This window comes from Neolamprologus multifasciatus, chromosome 20, assembly GCF_963576455.1.
Source record: "Neolamprologus multifasciatus chromosome 20, fNeoMul1.2, whole genome shotgun sequence".
Lineage (NCBI taxonomy): Eukaryota > Metazoa > Chordata > Actinopteri > Cichliformes > Cichlidae > Neolamprologus > Neolamprologus multifasciatus.
In genome coordinates, this window is record NC_140458.1 from 1,182,849 (window position 1) to 1,206,755 (window position 23,907).

The window sequence follows — 23,907 nt, forward strand, 5'->3', positions numbered from 1 at the left end:
GATCTTGAAAGTAGAGATAGTGTCTGTCTCCTGAATCCAAACTGGAAGCTGGTTCCACAGAAGAGGGGCCTGAAAACTGAAGGCTCTGCCTCCCATTCTACTTTTAAATACTCTAGGAACAACAAGTAGGCCTGCAGAGCGAGAGCGAAGTGCTCTAATAGGGTGATATGGTACTACAAGGTCATTAAGATAAGATGGGGCCTGATTATTTAAGACCTTGTATGTGAGGAGCAGGATTTTGAATTCTGGATTTAACAGGAAGCCAAAACAGGAGAAAATGTGCTTTAAGTAATTTAAAGGAGGTTTGTGATTGTTGGAGCCTGTTCCACAGTCAAAGGTCCCTGATGGTAAAAGCACACTCACTGTTAGATTTAAATCTCGACCTTAAACAGGACCCACCGGAGGATCGTGGGGGGTCAACATTCACGCTCTGCAGCTTTAAAGACCCAAATGTGATCAGTAGAAGTTAAAAGTGAAACATGCAAAATCACACAAACGTGTGAATCTCTCTGTCCTGCTGTGGAGGAATCTGCTGTAAAATTAGAACATTAACTAAAGTAAATTATTATTAAACATTAATTACACTTTAACTCAGTGTCACAGTAAATATTCACTGCTGCAGTGAGTCAGTTACAAAATTAACACATAAATAAATGTGTGTGTTTCTTATTAAATCTTTTCTAAGCTGAAGTTCATGGTGAAGTTTCAGAAGGTATTTTTTCTTTTGAGGAATCATTAATCTGTTCACTGACCTTTTAACTTTACAATCATGCTGCAGCTCCTTCCTGCCCTCCTGGTTGGACTTGGTTTGGAGGTCGCTGTTTCATCTTTGACAGCAGCATGAAGACCTGGACTGATGCTGAGGTACATTAGAAATAACAGCAGCTGTCGCTGCATCACTGATGATATAAAGAGTTTCTGTCTTTGACTGATTTTAAATGCATTCTCACACTTTTCATCTTCTGTGCACCTCATCTTCCTCCTCAGAGTTCCTGTCACACACTCGGTGGACATCTGGCCTCATACCACAGCACAGCTGAGTACACCTTCATCAGAGAGCTCACTCGCACAGCAGCAGGGTCGTATACACGAGCTTGGGTTGGAGGCAGAAAGACTGTAAGTGTTTCATAGATAAAGAGGATGAGCTGCAGCTGTTTCTGATTTTTCATATTTTTCTCTTCATATTCATCAGTTTGATTCAAAGGTCAACATGTGACAGACGGATTAATCAGGACTTTGTTCCTGGAGACAGATGTTGCTGTTGACTTGACTTTTCTTTTCATTTTTTACCTCCACAAACAAAATGAACCTTCATTGTGTTCGAGTGGTGTAAGAGGTCTCATGTCTGCACTCTCAGCATAGATGCATCAAAGTACATCAGAACAAACTGAACTTTATTCTTCCAGGAAACTGTGTGGATGTGGAGTGATGGTTCCCAGTTTAACTTCACAAACTGGGGCAGTGGACAACCAAGCAACTCTGGAGGACGAGAAGACTGTATGGAGATAAACCTTGGAGGTACAAACTGAAAGTGGGACTGTTGATGAAATGTGTTTGGTTTTTATATTGACTAAAGTCATGTAATCTTAGGTCTTTATAAGAACTGTGTTTGTTCTTTTTACATTAGAGAAGAAGAAGAAAACGTTTACAGCACAGACCTCTGATTTTATTTCTGTTTCTTTATTTTGATTCTTTACAGGAGGAGATTTTGTCAACGACGTCAGGTGTGACTTACAGAGCCACTTTGTTTGTGTCAGAGATCCATAACTGCTCCTTCATGTCCTCACACATTTGACATGATGATGTCACAGCCTCACTGCTGATGTCACTTCCAGCAGGATGTCAAGCCTCGATGACATCACTGCTCGAAGATTTATTGATAAATATGATTTCATATCACAATAAACAGGAAAATAAATTCAATAAAATGTAAAGGAACTGAAATGTTGACCTGAAAGTGAGTCATTCATGCTTCATCATCTGATCATCTTAATAAAGCTGAAAACGAGCTGCTTTCTGTCTCCCTGCAGCTGTGATGGAAAACCCTGTGTGACATAAATACACCATCAGTACTTCTGATCCTGGGATCTCATCAGCTGATGCTGATAACACAGTTATTTTGAAATCTGAAAAAAAGCAAATATCGCAGTGAATTGATGCAACATTTGCAGTGAGCCAGTTGTTTGTGTGTCTGAATTATTAATAGCCTTTGATATCATTGTTATTCATCGTTTCTGTCTCTGTGCCTCCTCTGTGCTGTGTCATGCTATGTTCTCGTGTCTGTTCGTCCCCAGTTCAGCGCTTTAACTGCTGTTTGCACTTGTGGCAACTGTGAGAATATAACTCCTCAAACGTGTCAAAGTAACGAGTCTGTTTTGAACATGTAAGCAGTAGAAACTGCAGAAATTTGTGTACAAATGTGGGGAGTAAAAGTACAGTGACAAAGTATTTGTATTTCATTACTTCCTTCTGGTCACAATAATCGTCTCCATCTACATCAGAGATGTCAAAGTCATCTTACATGGTGGGCCACATACAGCCTGCTGATCGACCAGTCGTCTTTGTGTCAGTTAAACAAGTTTAACTCCACATTTAATCCTGAAATATCCTAATATCCAATCCAATCCAATCCAATTTTATTTATAAAGCACTTTAAAATAGCCAGCACAGGAACAAAGTGCTGTACAGAAAATAAGTTAAAACAATAGAATAACAGAAAACAGCAAAATAAATAAGTAAAACACATAAAACATAGAATTAAAACAAAAACAATATAAAACAGCATCGAATCACCTAAAAACAACTAAAATAAAAAATAAAAAACCAACATCTCACATGGTGTCAAAGGTCAGGGTAAAGAGGTGTGTTTTCAAGAGTGACTTAAAAACAGATAAAGAAGTGGCCTGTCTGATCTCTAAAGGAAGCTCGTTCCACAGTTTGAGCTGCTACAGCAAAAGCACGATCGCTAAGTTTACTCCCAGTCCTGGGTACATGCAGGAGCAGCTGATCAGCTGACCTGAGAGAGCGGGTGGGTATATGAGGCTGTAGCAGCTCAGAGAGATAAGATGGGGCGAGGCCATGGAGAGCTTTAAAAGTAAATAAAATAATTTTAAAATGAATCCTAAAAGAAATGTGCAGCCAGTGAAGTGAAGCTAAAACAGGGAAATGTGCTCAAACTTTCGAGTGCCAGTTAAAAGACGAGCTGCGGCATTTTGCCTCCTCTGTAGACGACTAATATATAAAGTGCATTACAGTAATCCAGCCGAGTGCTAACAAAGGCGTGGATCACTGTCTCAAAGTGCTGCCGTGAAAGAATTGGCTTTATTTTTGCAGCTGCCTGAGCTGAAAGAAGCTTGATTTTACCACTGCATTAATTTGACTAATATAAGAAAAAGAAGTTTCAGCAGCGTCTCAGTTCTTCTACATGATGAAGAAATGCTGCTGCAGTAAAGACGTCTGTCAGCGCGACTCTTCAACTGTAAGGAATAAATGTGTGATTACAGAGAAAGTTCTGGAAGCTCTCTGTCCAGACTGTCCTGTAATTATTAAAGTTTCTGTTCACAGAAAATGTTGTTTGAGCCGCTGTGAGAAGCAGACATTTAGTTTACAGAGGAAAAACAGGAACTTTCTCTCAGTAATTGTGACTTTATTACTCTGGTGCAGCATGAAGGGCCGCGGGGGAAACTTATAAACTTATGGAAACACAAAAGTGCAAAATGTATTCCATCCATCACATTTCCCAAAGCCATCCAGTGGGTGGAGTAGTCGCCCGTCTAATTTTGGCCCCCAGACCTTATGTTTGACACCCCTGATGTAGATCGTCCTCCTCAGCACTTCTTCCACCGTCACACAGCAGCTCGGCTCTTTCCTCGTTTTATTGACTTCATTTGAGAAACGTATGAATGTCTTTTCTGCACATAGAGCTGCTCACACATTATTCCAGCTGTCTGATGAATTCATTTTGTTTTTATGTAATGAAATTACAAACGTGTCTCTCTGTAACACTTTGTCAGGCTCCTCTCTGCAGAGAGCCGAGGAGCCGATTCAGAGGTTTGCTGCTTTCACAAACACACAGCGATAGCGGTCGAGACAAACAGATACGTGTTGTCACAGCAGGATGTGACATCCATCTGTCACAGTGTTCATGCAGAAGGTCAGTGCCTGTGTTTAACCTCAGCTGCTGTTCTCCATCCAAACGCTGCTGGAGCCTTTATTTAAGCGCTTGTTGCTGATTGGATGTGGGCCTTTCACCTGCTCCACACTCTTATTTTAAATCCAGAGGCGACCACGGTTTGACTTTTAGCTCCTGAGCTGTGGAACGGCCTCACTCGGCCCGTCGGGGTGATTCTGTGAAAACCTTGTTTTAGTTTATGCTCGATTATCGTGTCCTTCACTTCTGCACGTGAACGTGCGCTCGTGTTTGTGTCAGTATGTTAAGACTGTGAAACGCTGCGGCTGAACCGAGGGTTTCAGAATGATGACCAAAGCTGCGCGTGAAGGACGAGCTGCCAGCGGTCACCGACGTCTCTTTCCTGTCACATGATAATTCAGAATAAACGCTGATGGTTAATGAAACTGTACAACAGTCATGGTGAAAGTGATGACCACAGCTTGTTGACCGAAGGCCTTTTAACCACCTGTGATGATCTGAATGCTGGGGGGTGTCCCACAGTGTGAGGTGCATTTATGCAGCTTTTAAAAGGTTTTCCTTCTTTAACTGATTCAACATCTGAGAAATAAACGTCTGTTTTCTGTTGTGGCTCCATCTTCTCGAGCCACGATCCAGGTCAGGGTCGCGGGGGGGCCTTGAGCCGATCCCGGCTGACACTGGGCGAGCTGCGATTGGCTTCTATAATGGTTTCTTATTGATAGCAGTTTAGTTTTCTCCTTGGCTCTGCTGCACCTGATAAGCATCAGATTCTCATTTTTCCATTGGCTGCTTGTTTTGCACGTAGGTAAAAGTTCTCAGCTAAACGGCGTAAATACACCAAGGTCTCCGTCCGATCCGCCATCAGCTCAGCTCGTCACCGACAACCAGACCTGCGAACACGATGCTCTGCTCCGGACTCAGCAACACGCTGTGTGAGTACCACACACTGATAATGCTTCATGCAGAAATGCACGAGTGCTCGCTTCGCTGCAGATTCTACTTTCATAGAGCAAATAATCAAACAGCTCTGTAGATACACGTGTTTATTGATCAGACGATCAGGGTTCATGTGCTGCCTGAAAATAATCAAAGATGGTTTATGAAGGATGGAAACACGATTCTGCTGTTAAATAAAGTCATTGAATAGAAATTATTTTATTAAAAAGCTTCAAATGTTTCCAACATTCATACAAGACAAACATCTTTAATCTAAATGTTTATTGTAAAGAGCTCTGACATCATCTGTTGATAAAATCTCTTGTATGCAGTGATGAGCTGCACTGACATGAACAGAAACATGATCGGGGTCGCTGACCTTTTACTGCAGCTTTCTCCTTTTTTCATTCGATATCATTTCATGTGTGAGTTTGGAGACAAACCGAACTCAGTCTAACACTCAGGTTTCCTTCTTGTTTTTCAGTGCTGGCAGCAACATGTTTACTCGTGAGTTCAGGTAAAAGTCTGTTTTTTTTCTGTTACCTGGTTTATTCTCATTAATGGACAAAAACAATCCTCACTTTACTTCTCTGCCGCTGAGCTGCAGGCCCGGCTCCTTTTATTCCGTCTCCAGTGACGATCGCGGGGTTTGGAAAGTAGTGGGGATATAAATCTGGCAGATTTGAATAAACTTTGAGATGAATGTGTTTTTCAGTCCACATGAGCAGGTGCACGCTCTTAGACAACATCAAAGGTCAAAGGTCAGACACTTACAGAAACTGAATTTAACACAGATCCAATCAACATTAAATTATCTGTGGAAAAGTTTCATTTACCACAAACAAACCTGCCCACTACCCCCCACTCTAAACCACACTCGTGTCTGCCTCGATTCATCGCCGTCATTCATTGCTCTCCGTCAGTCAGCTGACTCCACGGTGGCGCTAACAGCAGGAGGAGACGGAGAACCAAATAAAGATAAATGAATCGGTGAAGGAGCGAGAGCCTCAGATAAGGTCGGATGTTTAGTCTCTGCTCCCAGCAAACAGCCAGGCTGTCCTCGAGTCTCATCATGGAGTCAAAACAGGCTGACCTCCCTCCCTCCCCCCCACGCCATCAGCTGTGAGCTCATACCCACTCTGCTTTTTTAACTCCAACTTTTCCCTCCAGGTGTAACCCGAGCCAAACGCTTTGTCCCGTCCACTGCGACTGCCATATCCACCAACAGAGTGATCACCTGCGACGGCCACCGGGTGCAGCACCTGGGCTGTGGTAAGGCAGACACAGACTGTATGTAAATGATGGCTGTAGATTTAAAAGCCAACACTAAAGAACTTTAAGACTAAATCCTTTCCATGTCCAGCTGGGGGCGACACCTGCAATTGTAAACCCATCTCTGCTCTGAGTCTCTCTCATCTCTGCTTTTGTGTCATACTGTGTGAAACAGAGAGCGGCGTGATCGTCGTGGAGTCAGTCGAGCTCACAAGTGGAGATAAAGGACACTCCTCTCACCATGACAAACTGAAGGTCATCAAGAAGAGGTGACGACTGTCGCTAACAAACATTTGAAACAATAACATGATCAGTGACCTGACAGCGAGCTGCATCTCTCCCCACAGCTGTGACGGAAAGAAAACCTGTGACATACACATCCTAATCTTTGGTACTCCTGTTCCCGGCGCCCACAAATACCTGGACACCCTCTTCGCCTGCTTCCCAGCAGGTCTGTATCCGAATACTTCCAAACTCTGAGTTGTTCCAGTTTGTGACGGTGTTTCTTTCAGTCCACAGCACAGCGTGTGAAGGATCCGAAGCAACGCTTCAGTGTGGTGAGTGGGGCGGTTCCTCTGTGATTCAGGTGGATTTGTTTCACTGATGTACAAACATGGTGCTGATCTAACACGGTGAACTCTTCCTCAGATAAAGGAGAGGTTATAGTCGTCTACTGGGCTGACTACGGGCACCGCGATACGACCACATGCTCTCAGCATTGTCCAACCCACGAGATCCAAAACGCCCATTGCCCCGATCCCACCACTAAAGTCGCTGACAGGTACCGAGGCTCGTTCTTTCCCAGATGTGACCGAACACTTCACAGTTCATCCTGCTGCTTCTATCAGCAGTCGCACGGTCAATAAACGCCCGTCACCCCGTCCCACTGCACCACACAGATGATGTACTAAATGTTTCTCTTCCCAGGTTACAGGTTAACCCTGGTTTCCCAAACTGTGCACACTGGTTTAGCTGTTTCCTTTTTATTGAGTCCGTTTTTTCCTTTTGTTTGGTGGCATGGTTCAGTCAGACCTCCGTCACAGAGAAAAACTCTCTAAATCAGATAGTGAGATGGTCCAGTCGTCTGATAGGTGAGCCACAGTCTTGTTTAGCCTCCCTGTACTCCCAGCAGGTACAGAGGATGGCTTTATCAGTCCTTAAAAATGGTTCCCATCCGCTAAGGGGTGAATTTCAGCTTCTTCCCTCAGGACGGAGGTTTCTATTTCCGAGATGCAGGACAAAGCGTTATAAAAACAGCTTTGTCCCCGTTGCTGTCACTGAATTAAATAAGAACTGTTTTTGATTCGAAATATTAAAATTACTATATATGTGCCACAGTGAGGTTTATATCTTCACTAGGTATGTGTGTTTTTAAAGGGATGCCAAATGCTGTCATTTTTTCTGTAAAGCAAATTTACCTTGCCTATGGGTATAAATAAAGTTACCTTGACCAAAGTGCTGCATGTAAAGCCTCTGTTGACTCACTCACCTGCTTTCACAGCTGTAACGGGAAAAGGAGCTGCGTTACAGCCACCCACAGCTGCTGTGGCTCAGGTGGTAGAGCAGGTCATCTACTGATCGGAAGGTTGGTGGTTCGATCCCTGGCTTCCCCAGTCTGCATGCCAAATATCCTTGGGCAAGATACTAACCCCAAGTTGCTCTCCAATGCATCCATTGGAGTATGAATGTGTGTGAATGTTACTTAGAAAGCACCTAGAGAAATGTGCTTGTGCGAATGGGTGTGAATGGGTGAATGTACAAGTTGTGTACAGCGCTTTGAGTGCTCAGAAAGAGTAGAAAAGCGCTATATAAGAACCAGTCCATTTACCATTTATCGAAGCGAGCAGCGCGGAGTTCGGAGACCCGTGTCCAGGCACCTACAAGTACCTGGAGGTGGCCTACGACTGTCCGTGTAAGTGCCTTGAGGCTTTGATACCTTCAAAATGTGGTCAAAGACAAATCTGTGCACGAGAGATTAATCTGCGTTTGGAAATTTGTTTCTCTTTCAGTCCACAGTATCACGTGTGAACATTCTTATGCAAACCTTCATTGTGGTAAAGTTGTTTCTTTTCTATTCATCGTTTAAAACTGTGCTGATTTTATGCGATAAAAATAAAACAAGTGAAAAAGAACTGATATCAATAATAACAGGCTGATAGTTTAACAGTGTGAATTGTTCTTCAGATGAAGGGCACGTTATAGCCGTCCTGTCGGCCGACTACGGGCGCCGTGACTCGACCACGTGCTCTTACAAACGTCCTCCGAACCAGCTCGAAAACACCCAGTGCTCAATTCCCACGGGCAAAGTAGCCGAGAGGTACAGACGCCGAGTGTCTTTACACTTTCTCTGATGACTCGTGTATGTAGAGCCTCTGCTCACTCTCTCATTTACATCCACAGCTGTAACGGCAGAAACAGCTGTTCCATCAAAGTAAGGAACTCTATATTTGGAGACCCGTGTCCTGGCACCTACAAGTACCTGGAGGTGGTCTACACCTGCGAGAGTAAGTGCCTCAAAGACCCTTTGAAAGACTCCTGAACAGCTCAAATCTCTGCAGACACCAGACAACCTAAAATCATGTGTACTCACGCTTACAGAGCTACGCATCAAAGCTCGCCTGTTTTTCAGTAGATGGAACTTTATGCGCTCAAATTGTGGACATAAATATTTTGTACTTGTAAATCAGGTTTTAGGTCCAATCAGAGGTTCTCTGATTGGATTGTTAAATTTGTGATTGACATGACATTGGCCAATCAGATGAAAGGAAGAAAAATAGGGGTTTTTTTTTAAGCACATACAAAACTGATTTACAAGTACAAAATATTTATGACAAAATTTGAGCTGATAGGACTTGATATGAAACTCTTTGTGAAAATAATTTGTTTTCTTTGCAGATCTGGTTGAAGAAGAAAATCCATGAAAACAATAAAACACCACGTTTGTGCTTCAAATGGAATGATTATCCAATCAGTAGTCAATAGGTAGACAAATGCAACACGTGGCCTACAGGACAGTCAGGCTGTCGACAGATGATTGAACGTCAAACTGATTTAACGTCTCATAATTTTTCCTTCTTATTACAAAATAAAATCAATCAACCAGCCCTGCCTCAGCGTGGTGTTTAACATTAAAGGTGTCCATCCCATAATTCACGGACAGGATGCTGTGTGCTGAACATGTGAAAGCAGTCAGACAAACACGACTCCAGCAGATGATTTCAGCCCAAACTAATAAAGACCCCGCCCCAAAGCTAACGTGTTACCATGGTGATCTGGTTAGAAAAGAACAAAACTGTAACTTTAAGCTCAACATGCTGAGTAAACTCCTTCATGTCAGTCACTGCGTGTTGTGCGTCCTCAGTAACGTGACCTGTAAATGTGCCACTCTGAACATTTATATACAAAATAAAACAAAAGCATTTTAACATGTGCACATTCTGAACACTGACAGCATAACTACACTTTGAATTTAGATTACGCCGCAGCCTTGTGAACGTTTGTTTTATACGCTTAGTTTTTATTTAGTTGTGTGAAGGGAACTCGCAAAGCAAGACTTTCTTTGCTCAGCTATTTGTGTTTTGCAGTCTTCTTCTGATCTGCACTACTGCTCCCTCATCTCAGCACAGGCGTCTTTAAACTGTGAGCCCTGTTGTCTTCAGACGGCCTGTGAGCGTTTCTGAGACTGACTTAAATGAAACACTCGAGCTTCTCCATCTTCACACATGTTTTATTGGAGGTCACAGCAGCACAGGACCAAACATCGACTCACTACAAATCATGGAAAAACAAACTGAGGCAGAATTCCACATTGAACAGGTTTCAGTGCACTTCAGTAATAAACACAAAAATCAAGTAAAACTACTCAGACTGGAAACTTTAATGCTTCATTATCAGCTTTTTCCTCAAATTGATGGAGAATGTTGGAGTTAATAAATAAAGTGGAAATGATTCCTTTAGCATCCATAAACCGAGCGGGCTCCCTTCATTCAACATCTACACCGCACTGGTCAAATAATGTAAACACAAACACACTAATTACATCAGTTTCACCAATAAATAACGTACATTTGTTCCCGTATGTACAGTCGTCCCTTTCCTGTGTTAACTGGCTCAGTTTACGCCTCAGGTGTTTTTGAAGGATGTTCTGAAGGTTTTTCCAGAGTCCTCACAGAACATAAGCTGCACAAACTGTTCAAATTAAACCGTTTCAGTCCGGGCCGAGACTACGTGCACAGGACCACGAGTGCATTCAGAGGGAGCAGAGAGTGAGAGCTGTGCTGCTGATGTTAGCAGGTTTTTATCCTGCAGCCTCAGACTCAGCTGAGAAACAGCAAACAATAAAAAAATATACGAGGTCATATTACATGAAGTACAGGAAGGTTTAGGTTTCCCATTTTAGGATCATATTAATGCTCAATAAATAAGTAAATAAATAAATAGAAATAATTCTGGACCCTCGAGCCGTACAGCCGGTGTACAGCCCTGTGATCATCACCAAACAGAGACGTGTGGCTGAGAAGTTCCTGCTGATGTTAGCTGAGGTCACGCTGTCATGGAAGGTCTCAGGTTTGAGACGCTGCTGTCACGTCATCCCTTCACATTACAGACTGTAGCTGATTTACAGTGAATACAGTCCAGGATCAAGTTTGGAGGATCACCCAAAGATTTGTTCATGTTCTACATGAGTCCGTTTCTCAAAGATCATTAAGGAGTTCATTTGGAGGCAGGACTCTGGAAAAGCCTCCAGAGGCTGACACACGAGGACAAACTGAGGCGACCTTCAGCCCATATTTCAAATATAAACGGACACATTTATGTACCAGTGAATAAACCCTTATTATGACAGCACTGAATAATGCCCAAACACAGATGGAAGGGGGGAGGAATGCAGCTGGAGGAGTGGAAGCATTGCAGTGAGAGGACAGAGAGGAGGATGGAGGATGGACAGGTGCGGTGCAGGTGTGTTACTCTGTCTGTGGCACAGAGATGGCCGGGCCTTTGGGATCATCAAAGCGGTCCATCGTGCGCAGCTGCATGATCATGTGCAGGCCGTAGGTGAGCACCAGGACCATGAGCAGACTGGTGATCAGACCCATCCAGATCCCTGGAGAGAAGAAGCCGGCGCAGTCGCTGGCGTACGAGAATTCACCACCGCTCACGTTAAAGCCCTGAATCTGACGGCGAGAAGGGGAAGGGGTTCAAAATGTGGCGTTTGCTTCATTTCAAACTCACATAACCGGCCAGAAATCTCACCGACATACTCATAAGTTTATCAGTAAATATTTTTTTAAAATCTATTTATTTATTGAATGAATAGATGTGCTTCTTTGGGGTTGTGTGAGGAAGGGCAGCTATAATATTTACATGGAGCCGGGTTTAGCCGGGCCGTGACGTCGACAGGAATCCTAGTATACGAGGACACGTGTGAGAATAAACTGAAACACGGGAGAAGTTTCACCTATAAAAATGAATCCATTTCACTAATTCAGCCCAACTGATGAGCTGAGGGAGGCTGAGCCATGGTTTACGACCTGTGGACCAATGAAGACGAGCGAGGATGTGAAAAATTAGCCTCTGTAGCTCAGAGTGTGTATGATGTGTTTTATCCTATTGTAAAGTGTCCTTAGGCGCTCATTAATAAAATGTATTATTATTATCATCAGACGGCAGGAAGGCCGGCCAACATTACAAATAAAATGTGCTAATATTTTTATTTCATTTGTAATTTTAGCTTCCAGCTGTTATAAAACCAGTATAATCCAGTTAAAACCAGTATTCTTCTGCAATTATAATGAATATGGTCTAAAAGTCGCTCTGTTCATTGCCATCAGCACATGCAGACATCCAACAGAGGAACCATTTTACACCTGACACCTTATGTTGGGTTTTATTATTATATCACCAAAGACCAAACAAGTGCTAGTCTTACCTGGAAGTCTTCAAAGGAGACCCTCCACTGATTGGCTGGGTCTTTAGATGTGCGCGGGATTAGCAGCGGCCACTGGAAGCTGGTGACGGACTCGCAGCGGTACGAGTACTCGGCGGGAGCGTAAATGTTCCTGCTGCCGTTAAACGTGGCTTTGGTACCGTCGTACTCCAGCTCCACGGCGTCCAGCGTGAACCAGCGCCGTGCCGACACCTTGTAATTCCGCTGACTCAGAGCAAAGCTGAAAAACACCAACGAGCAGAGCATCGTATATCTTTAACAGCAAAACAGGAAGTTCTCAAGAGTGCAGCAGGACTGATGAAAGTATAGATATAATATATTAATGCATATGTGTGTGTGTGTGTGTGTGTGTGTGTGTGTGTGTGTGTGTGTGTGTGTGTGTGTTCATATCTCTATGGGGATACTACACTTGTGGGGACCAAAATCCTGGTCCCCACAAGTGTGAGGGCATGGTTTTAGTGTCAGGATTATAATATATATATTATATTATTATAATAGAGTAAATGGCTAGGAGAAGCGTTATGTCAATTACATGTCCCCACAAGATATGAATACCTGACGTGTGTGTGTGTGTGTGTGTGTGTGTGTGTGTGTGCGCGCACTTACATCAGTTTGAAGCTGCGGTGGGCCAGCACGTTCTCATAATTCAGAACCAACCTGCAAAAAACCAAACATGAAAAAAAAACCTCACTTTGACCTTTAGTCAACTTTATGTAAAATATTCTTCATCATAACTCTGAAGGACCCCAGCACTACAAACAGCATCGCAGTGAGATCGACTGACCTCCTGTCACAGCTGGTACATTTATTCTGGGACAGCTGATCAACGCTTAAAGAGCTCAAATTAAAACGAAGACTGAAACATTCTTTAACAAACAGCCAACCAGATGATGTTAATGGATTAGTGGAGGATGAAGAGTTATTACTTAATAAAAGCATAACTCAACTGTGACACCTTAAAATACAATAACTTTAAAATATCATTAACAGAACAAATGCTATGGTTGAGTTTGGATTCAGACACTATCTCTACTTTTAAGATTGGGCTTCAAACCTTTTGCTAAAGCATATAGTTAGGGCTGGACCAGGTGACCCTGAATCCTCCCTTAGTTATGCTGCAATAGGTGTAGGCTGCCGGGGGATTCCCATGATGCATTGGGTGTTTCTCCTTCTTTTTCTCTGCACTGCATCAGTAGTTATTATGAATCTATGTCTCTCTTCCACAGCATGTCTTTATCCTGTCTTTCTCCTCTCACCCCCGACGGTCACAGCAGATAGCCGCTCCTCCCTGAGCCTGCTTCTGGTCGACTGATTTCACCCACCAGTGTTAAACGCACTAAATGAAATTTACACCCGCAGCAGCGTTTCATGAAAAACAAAACATTTTAAAACATTTGAATTTCAGACTCCAGTTTGAGCGGCGTCAGAGCTAAGTGATATTCACATCACAGCATGAAAATGAATGATTGTTTTTACATGTTGTATTATGTCACAGGTAAAAAGTACCTGGCTTTGGTTTTGTCGCATCTTGAGCCGTCAAGTTTGGGGGTGACGCCTTCTCCAAAGGTGGACGGGGTGAGGTCGTGCTCCTCCCAGCGACCGCTGCGGAGGATGCTCACCGACAGGCTTTTAGCCCACAGCAGGATGCAGCTGTTCTCCCCCTCCTGCAGAATAACCAGTGAACAGAAAGGTTCTCCTTACATCTGGATTTTCTGCATCTTTGACGTCAGCGCCACCCTGTGAGCTGCCGACCCAAGTTTCAAATTAGTTTGAGAATATTCTGGCTTTTTATTGCAAATCCAACATCGTGTCAATGTCAGCGCGTTAACTTCATGACTTGAAAGTTCTGATTTTGCTGTCCTCTGCAACAGTTTGTTGTTGGTGGGATTCACAGTCAAACAGAAAACAGCCTTTAGGAAAAAGAGCTCAAATGAATAAATGATCACGATTACAAATATGAAATGATTTAAGGAAGCAGAGTCCTGCTCAGGTATCTGTGACTCCACCTTGAACTCGACGGGTGGGTACGTTCCAGCCCTCTCCTTGATCCTCCGCTGCTTCTCCCGTTCTCTACCCCTCTCCTTGTATCCCCCTCTGACCTGCAGCAGCGAGCGCCCCCCACCCAGACCGGCCTCCACAGAGAGAGACGCTGCCTCCTGTGTAGAAAAAGAAAGATGGAGGGAGGGGGGCAGGTATGAAAAATGGCTGCAAACACGTATAAATGTTCCTGAATGAGACTCGGACTCACCCTGGAGGGCCGCAGGGCGGTGTAGATAGCCGTATACGGCACAGACTGCGACTTCATGATGTTCAGCACCTGACCAATCACTTCATCTGAAAAACACGCGTCACAGTCACAGGAAAAGCAAATAAAAAGCTCACAGATGATTGTGAGAATTGCATGCTTCAGAGTCTATGAGCTCCACAGTCACTGGGTCAGATTAGACAGACTCACCGTTTCCACTGAGAATCTCTTTCGCTGACAAGAGATCAGCTCTGAAACGACAAACGAGGCCATGAAGGACGGATGAGTCTTAATGTCTTTGGAGGAGAGGCTTCAGTGTTTTTAAAGCTCATCCAGATGAAGTGTGTGGTTATTTCCCTTCTAGAAAATTACCTCTTTAACTTCACCGTGCGACGTTTGAGAAATTGAATTTCAATTTTTAGAAAATGTACAAACAGCGACATCAAGGCCCGTTTAGAAAGCATTACAACAGGATCAAAGCCTCGTGGAGGACATGACCACAGCTGTTCTATGTGAACTCAGTCCACTGAGCTACACTGAGCTCAAAATGAGAAAAACTACCAGCTGCAGTCCAAGACAGAGGATGACTGATTATATGTCACAAAGTTCTGCCAGTATAAAATGTTTACAGCAGGAAATCCCATTAACGGTTAATTATTGAACAGTCAACAGACCCGATGCCGTAGGGCAGTCTGAACACGAGCAGAGCAGGCGAGGAGGCGTTCAGTCTCAGCTGGCTCAGCGTCTCAGGGTCCATGTACAGAGGGGAGGTGTCCAATTGGTCCTGCAGCTGGCCAATCACTGCATTGGATGCAGGCCAGGAAACAGCAGGTAAAACCAGAGGGGAGGATGATGACATCAGAGCTCCCTGTGACAGAAGAAAAACCACGAGTGACCAACACACCTGAGAGTAAACCGGAAACGTTCTGTTTGGTTTGTTTCGTCGTGATAATACCTCCAGGTTTGGAAACACATTATCCTGCTTGTTCCCAAAGGCTCCTCCATACATGGTGAAGTCCTCGATGCTCATCTGAAGACCGAGAGGAAAAACAATGAGTCATAAATATTTTAGACCACAGAGAGCAAAGAGAAAGTGTGAGAGACGGTTTTAACCTTCAGTCAAACACTGCTGACCTGTGAGGCCGTCTGCCATTGGTTTTAAAAGTCTTGACCAAATTAAATAAAGAAATACCAAAACTTCTGATAAATGTGAAAAGGCTACATGATCATGCACATAAACGGGACGGGGCCATACAAAAGCAAACGAGATGAGGAGCATTTGTGCTTGTGTTTAGCTTTAGTGCCTCAGAAGAATTTTTTTAAAAAATCAAGGACGCTCAACAACAGCGTGAGGGCTCAGGTGTTTACCTTGTCCTGAAGGAAGAGGACTATGTTATGTGGTCCCACGTCCAGAGCTTTCTCCAGGTAGGAGGCCAGCTGCTGCTGCCCAACGATGTGCCCGGCTGTTGGAGGAGCCTGAGCTGGCAGGGAGATGCTGGAGGAGACACCAAGCACAGGTGGAGGAGTCATGAGGTGCTGCTACATAACAAGAAGAGTCCTCTACAATGGATGGATTCACAGTGAAGCAGTTTTATTGTCGTTTCAACCATCTGCAAGAACGTATACGGCCTTTCATGAGTGAGGACCAAATTATCTGCAGATAAACCTGCATCACGTCAAAGAGCACATTCCTGATTTTCTTGCAGATACAGATGAATATTATTAAAACAGGAGAAAAACCCCAGCACTTCACTTGTTTTATTTCACAATGCGAACTTCTCACATCCGAAGACCCTCATCAAAGGCCGTCAAATACATCATTTATTCGTTTTTATTCTCCAAAGAGTTTACAGTATTAAAGCCTTTGATAACACATGCTGCACTGTCTTGTGTGTCAGGCAGCACAGATGCAGGAGTGTTTGCTAGCTGTCAGGTGGACTGCACCCGTCACTCATTGGGCCTGCAGGATACTCTCATGTCACGTTCTCTGACTTAACCTCGTGTTTCAGCCAGTCCGCTCAAATTAAACGCTTTCCGGGCCGTGTACTGTGGTGACGAAGCAGAGAACATAGTTTTTGTCCGCTGTTTTTCTCACGGCTAACCGTTAGCCGCTGAGGGCGCAGAAGAAGCCGCGGAAACGGGATCAAAATCAGTGAAAATTCACGGCTACGTACCCTCCGCTGGTCCACAGCAGGAGCGGCACCTGCTCGTCGCAGCTCGCCAGCTTCAACACGTTCAACAAAGCGAGAAAAACGGCCACAGCCGCAGTGATGCGCCGCCGCTGCAGTGCCCCCGCCGCCATCTTTACAGCCTCTGACAGCACGCTCGTGACGTTCCACGAGATCACTTGACCAGATCACGTGACCAGACGGCGCAGCGGCGGATGTGAAAAAGGAATTTTTGTTTTTACTTCAAATGTATCAACGTTTTAATATTCTATTATTTGTAAGTGTTGTTTTATTTTGCTAATATTAGACACAATGTAGTAATGGCAAATAACCATGACTTATTGTTCACGTGATACTATTATTTTAATGTCATTTAATGTTATTAAATGTTTTCTTTCTTTTTTAAATACAAACACAAGTATTATTTACTGTAACAGATATATTGGAAACCGTAATTCCCTTCGACATGTCCAATTAATCATCCAAAGTGAGAATATTTAACTTTTCAAAGAAACATCTTCTTAAAAATTAAGTTCTACAAAAATATGGAAACATTAACTATTTAGCATAAACTGATCATCTTTAGTGGCTTAATGTACACTTTGTCTACATGAAGTGTAAGGTTTGCTAAGCACTCATAATGCCACCAAACTGTTCGTGCATCTGTTAGACTGGTGCAGAGTTTAAAGATGAACCACAAATGGAACAAATTCAAACTTAGAAAAGTCAGATTCTTTATTGGACTTCACATCAAGTATAGGAAAGAGTGGCAATCACATTAAGGCGACACACTTATAAAATTAGCACAGATTTTGTCCCTTATAAAATCCTTTTTGTCCTCTGTGATAAAATAAGTTCTGTACATCGGTGATGGGGCAGCATTCAGGGGTTTTTAGGATTAACAGGAAAACTTTGATTGAAAAAGAAAATTATCAACACAACTAAGAGATGACTGAAAAACAGCAAGGAGCGATCCAATGATCAAACATAACAGTACGATTACCTCAACAATCATTTACTGCCTGAGCATCTTTCTGATAACAGCTGCAAACATCTGGCATGCAGCACTTTGACTTCCTCATGCACAGAGGAGCATGACGAGTACTAATATTTAGTAGTTTAAACAACAGCAGCTTTACATCTTAAAGAAAAAAGAACTGGTTGTTAAACAGATCATCAAAATTGAACAATTCAGCAAAACTGAGAAAAGCATTCAGAGCCCGATCAGAGCAGGATCATTTCTCCCACACTGACAACAAGTTACCAGATAAAATGTGAACTCCATGACCTGTCGGTGAGCGGCTGCTGTCTGTTGCTAGGTGAAAAACCTCCTTGTTACTTAGAGCCTGGCCTGGTGGAAATACTTATTCATGCATAGTGACTGGTGGTTGCCAGGCAGTCACCAGGTGCTCACCCTAGTAACTGGGACTTGGTTAACTAGTCTTGGTTTGCTGCCCTTTTGAGATCTATTGTGTGTTTCACCAGTAAGAAAAAAAACAAAGTTCAAGGCTATTGTTCACCGCACCCCCCCCCCCCCAACCCCCCACACACACAAAGGTCATGAGGTGGCCCCTTTACTCGCCCATCCATCACCCGACCTCCTCTCTCCTCCTCAGACTCAACACCAGCTTCTGCTGCTGCTCTGGACTTCAAAGTTGGATGACATGAAAAGCTGAATCATCAAAGTCAAAATGCCTTCTGATACCAAGGAGGTAAAAGAAATTCTCCTGAGGGCTTCTGGTTCTAAGGGGTCCCAGAGAAACCATGTACTCATATGTAATCAATCATTCACACATCTGCAGGGCTACTCGTCCTGTTTAGGTGTGCAGTGGACCAACCTGATTTTGAAGCAATAACTGAATTACAAAATGAGTTTGTTGCATCCAAAGTTACAGAAATGCTCGTTTACGACTGTCAGCGAAACACTCTGAGGCTCAGTGATGTCTCCGTGTGGAGGTGTGGGAGCTTCTCTGTATATGGGGTGTTATCCTCAGGGCTGATGTGTGAAGGACCAGTGTCTGCAGGCAAACGCAGGACGGCTAGGACTCAGGATCTGGTCTCTACCTGCATGTGCAGGGCCTCGGCCTGGGCTTTCAGGCTCTGAAACTCCACCTGGATGAAATCCGTCAGGGTCTTCCTCATTTCCAACTGAGGGGAAAATTTGAAACGTACATTCAGTATCTGTTATAATTACTTTCTACATTTGAGAAAGTGAAATCTCTGAGAGTTAGTTAGGATTCAATCATGGTGACGTCCTGAAATCTCCTGTTTTATCTGACAGAAGTTTTTTTGTTGTTTTTTTACTTGCTGGTGTCAGCGAACTTCATGACCTTAAATGAAGCCGTGCTCACCTGGCTCTTGTTTTCAGCTCGGAGGGTTTCAACGAGGTCTTTGACACTGAACGGTTTCCCCACGAGGACGGTGATTCTCTGAAGACAACGAAATATGTTAAAAACAAAAAACACATCCTGGAGTCAGACTGAAGGCGTCTCACCTTGCCCGTGCGAGGAATGTAGGGCTCCACGTTGGGCAGCACGTCGCTCAAACCTGACAGGAAGCAGAGAAGAAGTGATGCGTTTCCTCTGTACCTGCATCACTGCGTGGCGCTGTTCGCCGACCTTAATCCATCAGACTGCTGCTACCTTGCTAATGTCTTGTGGTGACATCTTAATCTGTAGTCTGAGATATTCTGAAGCCATAACAGGAGCGTCACTCACCCACGTGCCAGAGCGGCAGGATTATCGGATTAAGCGGGCACTCCGCTATCAGCCGACCAACACCTGAAACCACAGAAGCACAAATGTTCACACTGATGATCACAGCACGACATCTGCTCCAACAGAGACGCACAAACTGCGCTCACCCCACTTTAAGCGTATGAATTCCTCCGTCATGTTGATTTTGCCTGAAAAAAAAATCAGAGAAGAAGAAGAAGAAGAGTTCATTTTCACAGGAAGAAAAAAATAACGACATGTGAGGAGGTTCACAGACCTTCTGGAAAGATGTGCACCCACTCTCCTTTGTTCAGCTTCTCCAGAATAAAGTCCATTCCTTTCTGGTAAACACCATCACCTACACACAGCACACAAAACGGTTTCACACACGTTTTAATCACTTAAATAACATCATGTAACAATGTCAGTGTGCCTGTTTGCTTGTAAGAGTCTACATGGACTTGTCCCATTTAAGGTCTGTGAGCATTCCTCACTCGTTTCTGTCTATTATGTCAAGGCTTTGTTTTCTCTTATATTTAGTTTGTCAGTAAGTTTAATGCGACTGGCTGCATGACTGTGGAAATTTGCAGTTTTGCTATAATCAGCCAGGTTTACAGTATGTTCGATATACTTGTGTTCGTGTGTTGTCCTTGTTAAATAATGGAAAGAAAGAAAATGTCTGCTGAAGGTTTTCTGTCATTCACAGGACAACAAACCAACGTTCAGACTTCTGCTCGGATACTTGGCTCATGTGGTGATGCGCTCAGATGGGCTCACCTCTGCAGACGGGAACACACTTCCCTCGGCTGAAGAACCTGGAGTGCAGCTCTTTAGTGAAGCAGATGTCCGATGCTGTAGGTGTCCTGTCCAATCACAGGTAAGTGAAAATTACACGTCACTGCTTCTAAAACATGAACAGGCTGAAGCTCAGAAGAAACGAGATGAAGCTCACCATCGCATCTTTTTGAAGGTCCACAGCTGCCTGAGCCTCAGGACGCCTGCCGCAAACACACGCCGTTACCATCCAAGTGTTAACCAGCAGTGAGATTTCAGATCGAGTGTCTGCTCTTACCCCAGATGTGCGGATCATCCATACAGGACTGGTGGTTGGACAGAGTGATGAGGGGCGTGTCCGAAGGCCTCTGGTCAACCAGGTTCAACAGAACCTCGTGGTTGTGGACCGTCAGACAGTTCATGTACTCTTAGGAAGAAGAGCAGGAGACAGGATCAGTCGAAGGGTCTCTGAGTGACATCCAGAAAATTAACTGAAGATATGGATGAATTTGACCTCAGCAAACATCAGGAAGCAGAGTTAGACAATATTAGCCAGAAGAAAAGCAAGAGAAAAGCAGACAACGGCTTTCTGATAAAGTCTCCAGCTTTGGCCTGCAGGCTGCTTCCTCTCTGATAAGATGAACGTAAAATTTGCTTTCTTCTTGTTGATATTAGCAGCTCGCTTTCCCTCTAACTCCTCTGTGAAGCCACATCACTGTTATCTTTGTCCTCGTGTGGACTCTGTGCTGTACTGTGTATTTGTTTAACAGTACAGTTCAGTCACTCATGCTCTCACTGAGCACAAACACCCAGAGACCGTTGGAGGCAACCAAGAGACTTGATTTTCTTTTTAAAGAAGTGCAGTTTGCTGCTAATAAGCGAGAGTGTACAAGTTATCATTCAGCTTGTAACTTACTGGTCCAGAAGTAGGAGTAGGAGCCCACCATGCCCATGATCAGTGAGCTGGAGACCCTCCACGGCAGAGCGGGGCATTGAGGGAACGGCCATCTCACCTCCAGGGGCATCACGGCGCTCTGCTGACACTACATCCACACACACACTCACCTGAACACAAAGCCATGCAGAGGGAGGCTGAATGACAGAGACAGCAGGTGGCGCTCGAACCAAACTCCTGCTGTCAGACTGTAAGAGCGTAATCTTCATTAAAAGCAACTTAACTTTGTTTGGTTTCTGTTTCCTGTCAACAAAACATTTTGTCTTCTGTGTTTGAAAAGCAAACTCCTCCATGTGTTATATGATTAAAAAGAAAAACAGCTTCCCACATATAACCGTATGTAATAATAATAATAACTCCATGTGAGTGCCTGCATAGTTTCTGTAAGGATCTTTATTTGCACTGAAAATGTTCAAAGAGAGGACTCAACATGCTCCTGTCTTCACAGCTGCGGTTCTAAATCAGGGTTAACCCTGAACTTACTTTGATAGGTCACATCCTGCATGGTGACACAGACCTCTGAGGTTTAAACCCAACTACGAAACAGGAAAGTTATCTGAAAACTGTTGTTTTTGTATCTCAGCCACTGTCAACTACAGTTTATCCGAACAACGTGTGTACTCGAGTACATCTTAGAGTTTTATGCTGTGCAAAAATAAAACAAAAACCTGTTGAAATGATGTTTTGGACCTTTAGGACACCGTAGCCACGCGAAACAGTAAAGTAAGTAAAGAACAAACAAAAAAGTCAAAAGAAACTTAAAACGAACCAAATTTATAAAGTTGTGTCTTTGGAGTCTTTGTATTGTCTATAAGAGACCAAACTAAGTTTGAATAAATTCCACGTGGTTACATTAATGTCTCACAGCTGTCTCATTAGCTCACACAGCTTCAGGCTTTAGGATGAAGTGAGCAGGAAGAGCAGCCGGCTAACGTTAGCCTGTTAGCTCCTGGCCAAAGTTTACGGCACACGGACTTCTGAGAGACGTGATAATGAAAGAAAACACCGGAAAAGTTCATTTAACTCATCTGAGTTAAATGTTAAAGGAGTGTTGTCTCAGCTAACGGTGCTCGGCAGCTGCACATTATGTCAGATTAGCTAAAAACGGGTTTTATTTACTCAGAAATGCAGAAAAAAATTTCGTCGTTAATTTTTCTGAAACTACATAAAAACATTTAAAGACAGGAAAACTCCGAGAGCTGCAAACATCACCACATCTTACATTTCCTCACCTTTCTCCTGTCTCCTGCTAACAGGCTGATGGTCACCAACCCCGGAAGTCGTTATCACGCGCTGAACTATGGGTAATGTAGTTTTCGGTTAAACATGACGTTTTCCCTGTTTATTACAGATGCGCGCAATTTATATTTGTGTTTCTTTCAAACACGTTAACGCTTCATAAAATAAGACGACTTCAAGACGCTGCTATTTCCTTTAAACGGGTTTAATGTAGTCCATCAAGCTCTTCAGCAATGAGAAACGAGGTTTTATGGGTAACGGAGTCTGAGAAGTAGGCCAAAGGTGACGGGTTTTTTCTTTAATCGGACCTTCTCTGTAAGAAAATAATAATTAAACACAACATATGTAAATGGATCATTTAGTATTCAATCAGGATACAACATCTGGAAGTAGCCAGTTATTACAATAATACTAAACCGCAAAAGCCCCGAAAATGAAATAAATAAGTACTGCGTTAATAACAGCACTCAGCACCCCTACTCCTCTATTTTATGCTGTCAGCATCGATGATAAGGAAATCTAGTCTATATTAACTAAACTAAAACGTTTTACTAATTTTTCCTAATTTATGTGACCCTAACCTTTTACCTATGACCTTGAAGCATTGTATGTTAAAATGGTATGTGTCAATATAAAATTGTACTTATTAGTCAGTATAAGCTTTTAATGATATAAGTTTGCATATTATAGAATACTGCATGATGACCTTTTTATGACTTAGACTGTTGTCCACTACAAGACTGTTTTATAAATTCTTTCTCACAGCGATAATAGCTGAACAAGCTGTTATTATTTCACTCCTGCCAGGAAGAGGAGAGCTGGACACTTATCTGCGCTCCCTAACAAGAAGAGGGGCCACGTCCTTCTGAATCTCATAACACACACACACACACCTGAACAACTCTTATCTTCACTCCCTACACACTAACATTCCTCTGCCTATGAATAGACGTATTCACTGTTGTATTACTTTTGTATATAAATAAAGACAAGTGCAGGAACAGAGCGCACATCACAGGGCCCCCACTCTGGTGTGAGCGTTCTGTGATCGCCCTTGCAAGTAAATGCTGCAGCGTCTGTGTGTTTCTACCTTTAGATTCTTAGCTGAAGAAGTGTCTTTAGAATAAATCTCTTGACAGTATGTTTTATTAACTCTACACCTTATGATTGGCTGAAGTCTTGGGCCTCTGTAAGCTGTAAAACGTGCTATTTTAGGATATATACATACAGTGTGTGATTTTGAGAGACTTTGTGCTGTCACTGTGACGTCACAGAGCACAGCTCTATGCACATTGTCTATTGACAATGAAGGTCAAGATTAAATGCTCGGCTGATCTTGGTATTCATGTCCTGCAGGGCTTATATATTCTTGTGATGTTTTGATCTTTAAAAAATTGTTGGTAAAATAAGTTTTCACCGATTTTCACATGTGAAACGTACGCACAATAGTAATTAAAAATACATCTTTCCACAGTGCATGTTCATGAATATGTCTGTATTTTTCCAG

At 43.3% G+C, this 23,907-nt stretch overlaps 4 protein-coding genes across 6 annotated transcripts in view; 2 read left to right on the forward strand and 2 right to left on the reverse strand.

The window, feature by feature from the left end:
* Positions 1–1,944, forward strand: part of LOC146493984 (uncharacterized) — a 139,015-nt gene extending 137,071 nt beyond the window's left edge. The window contains exons 21-24 of the mRNA XM_085146638.1: positions 779–864; positions 988–1,116; positions 1,407–1,518; positions 1,700–1,944. Of these exons, the coding sequence (XP_085002764.1) occupies positions 779–864; positions 988–1,116; positions 1,407–1,518; positions 1,700–1,767 (395 nt within the window). The 3' untranslated portion in view covers positions 1,768–1,944. The remainder of the gene's footprint in view (positions 1–778; positions 865–987; positions 1,117–1,406; positions 1,519–1,699) is intronic.
* Positions 1,945–4,930: 2,986 nt separating this feature from the next.
* LOC146493990 (L-rhamnose-binding lectin SML-like) lies at positions 4,931–10,679 on the forward strand. Its single transcript, XM_085146652.1, has 13 exons — positions 4,931–5,082; positions 5,571–5,603; positions 6,257–6,358; positions 6,534–6,627; positions 6,706–6,809; positions 6,871–6,915; positions 7,007–7,139; positions 7,860–7,882; positions 8,190–8,270; positions 8,368–8,412; positions 8,543–8,675; positions 8,759–8,862; positions 9,254–10,679. Exons 1-13 carry the CDS (start codon positions 5,052–5,054, stop codon positions 9,277–9,279), a joined length of 954 nt encoding a protein of 317 aa, XP_085002778.1. The 5' UTR covers positions 4,931–5,051; the 3' UTR covers positions 9,280–10,679.
* Positions 10,415–16,877, reverse strand: atp6ap1a (ATPase H+ transporting accessory protein 1a). The gene is made up of 11 exons (XM_085146644.1): positions 16,725–16,877; positions 15,919–16,045; positions 15,506–15,580; positions 15,225–15,418; positions 14,761–14,801; positions 14,554–14,639; positions 14,312–14,461; positions 13,812–13,969; positions 12,912–12,962; positions 12,288–12,525; positions 10,415–11,532 (listed from the first exon to the last, which is right to left on the reverse strand). Exons 1-11 carry the CDS (start codon positions 16,850–16,852, stop codon positions 11,323–11,325), a joined length of 1,458 nt encoding a protein of 485 aa, XP_085002770.1. The 5' UTR covers positions 16,853–16,877; the 3' UTR covers positions 10,415–11,322.
* Positions 16,878–17,428: 551 nt separating this feature from the next.
* Positions 17,429–23,834, reverse strand: tafazzin (tafazzin, phospholipid-lysophospholipid transacylase). Of its 3 annotated transcripts, none has more exons than XM_085146656.1 (11): positions 22,394–23,834; positions 21,123–21,271; positions 20,505–20,633; positions 20,385–20,430; positions 20,210–20,295; positions 19,710–19,790; positions 19,582–19,623; positions 19,436–19,498; positions 19,213–19,265; positions 19,070–19,147; positions 17,429–18,866 (listed from the first exon to the last, which is right to left on the reverse strand). In XM_085146656.1, the coding sequence occupies exons 2-11, from the start codon at positions 21,229–21,231 to the stop codon at positions 18,765–18,767; spliced, it is 789 nt and encodes a 262-aa protein (XP_085002782.1). In that variant the 5' UTR covers positions 21,232–21,271; positions 22,394–23,834; the 3' UTR covers positions 17,429–18,764. The 3 variants fall into 3 exon arrangements, with proteins under 3 accessions (XP_085002782.1, XP_085002784.1, XP_085002783.1); XM_085146658.1 differs by having other exon boundaries at positions 22,384–23,834; XM_085146657.1 differs by lacking the exon at positions 22,394–23,834 and having other exon boundaries at positions 21,123–22,377.
* Positions 23,835–23,907: the final 73 nt, after the last annotated feature.

Excerpts from the sequence above, each read along its gene's own strand:
- LOC146493990 (XM_085146652.1), top strand. The coding sequence starts at position 5,052 with ATGCTCTGCTCCGGACTCAGCAACACGCTGT. Across the intron at positions 5,083-5,570 it reads CGGACTCAGCAACACGCTGT|TGCTGGCAGCAACATGTTTA; the intron begins GTGAGTACCACA and ends CTTGTTTTTCAG. Across the intron at positions 7,140-7,859 it reads ACCACTAAAGTCGCTGACAG|CTGTAACGGGAAAAGGAGCT; the intron begins GTACCGAGGCTC and ends CTGCTTTCACAG.
- atp6ap1a (XM_085146644.1), bottom strand. The coding sequence starts at position 16,852 with ATGGCGGCGGGGGCACTGCAGCGGCGGCGCATCACTGCGGCTGTGGCC. Across the intron at positions 15,581-15,918 it reads TCCTCTTCCTTCAGGACAAG|ATGAGCATCGAGGACTTCAC; the intron begins GTAAACACCTGA and ends CTCGGTCTTCAG. Across the intron at positions 15,419-15,505 it reads ATGTGTTTCCAAACCTGGAG|GGAGCTCTGATGTCATCATC; the intron begins GTATTATCACGA and ends CTTCTGTCACAG.
- tafazzin (XM_085146656.1), bottom strand. The coding sequence starts at position 21,231 with ATGCCCCTGGAGGTGAGATGGCCGTTCCCTCAATGCCCCGCTCTGCCG. Across the intron at positions 20,634-21,122 it reads CTACTCCTACTTCTGGACCA|AGTACATGAACTGTCTGACG; the intron begins GTAAGTTACAAG and ends CTTCTTCCTAAG. Across the intron at positions 20,431-20,504 it reads GGATGATCCGCACATCTGGG|GCGTCCTGAGGCTCAGGCAG; the intron begins GTAAGAGCAGAC and ends TGTTTGCGGCAG.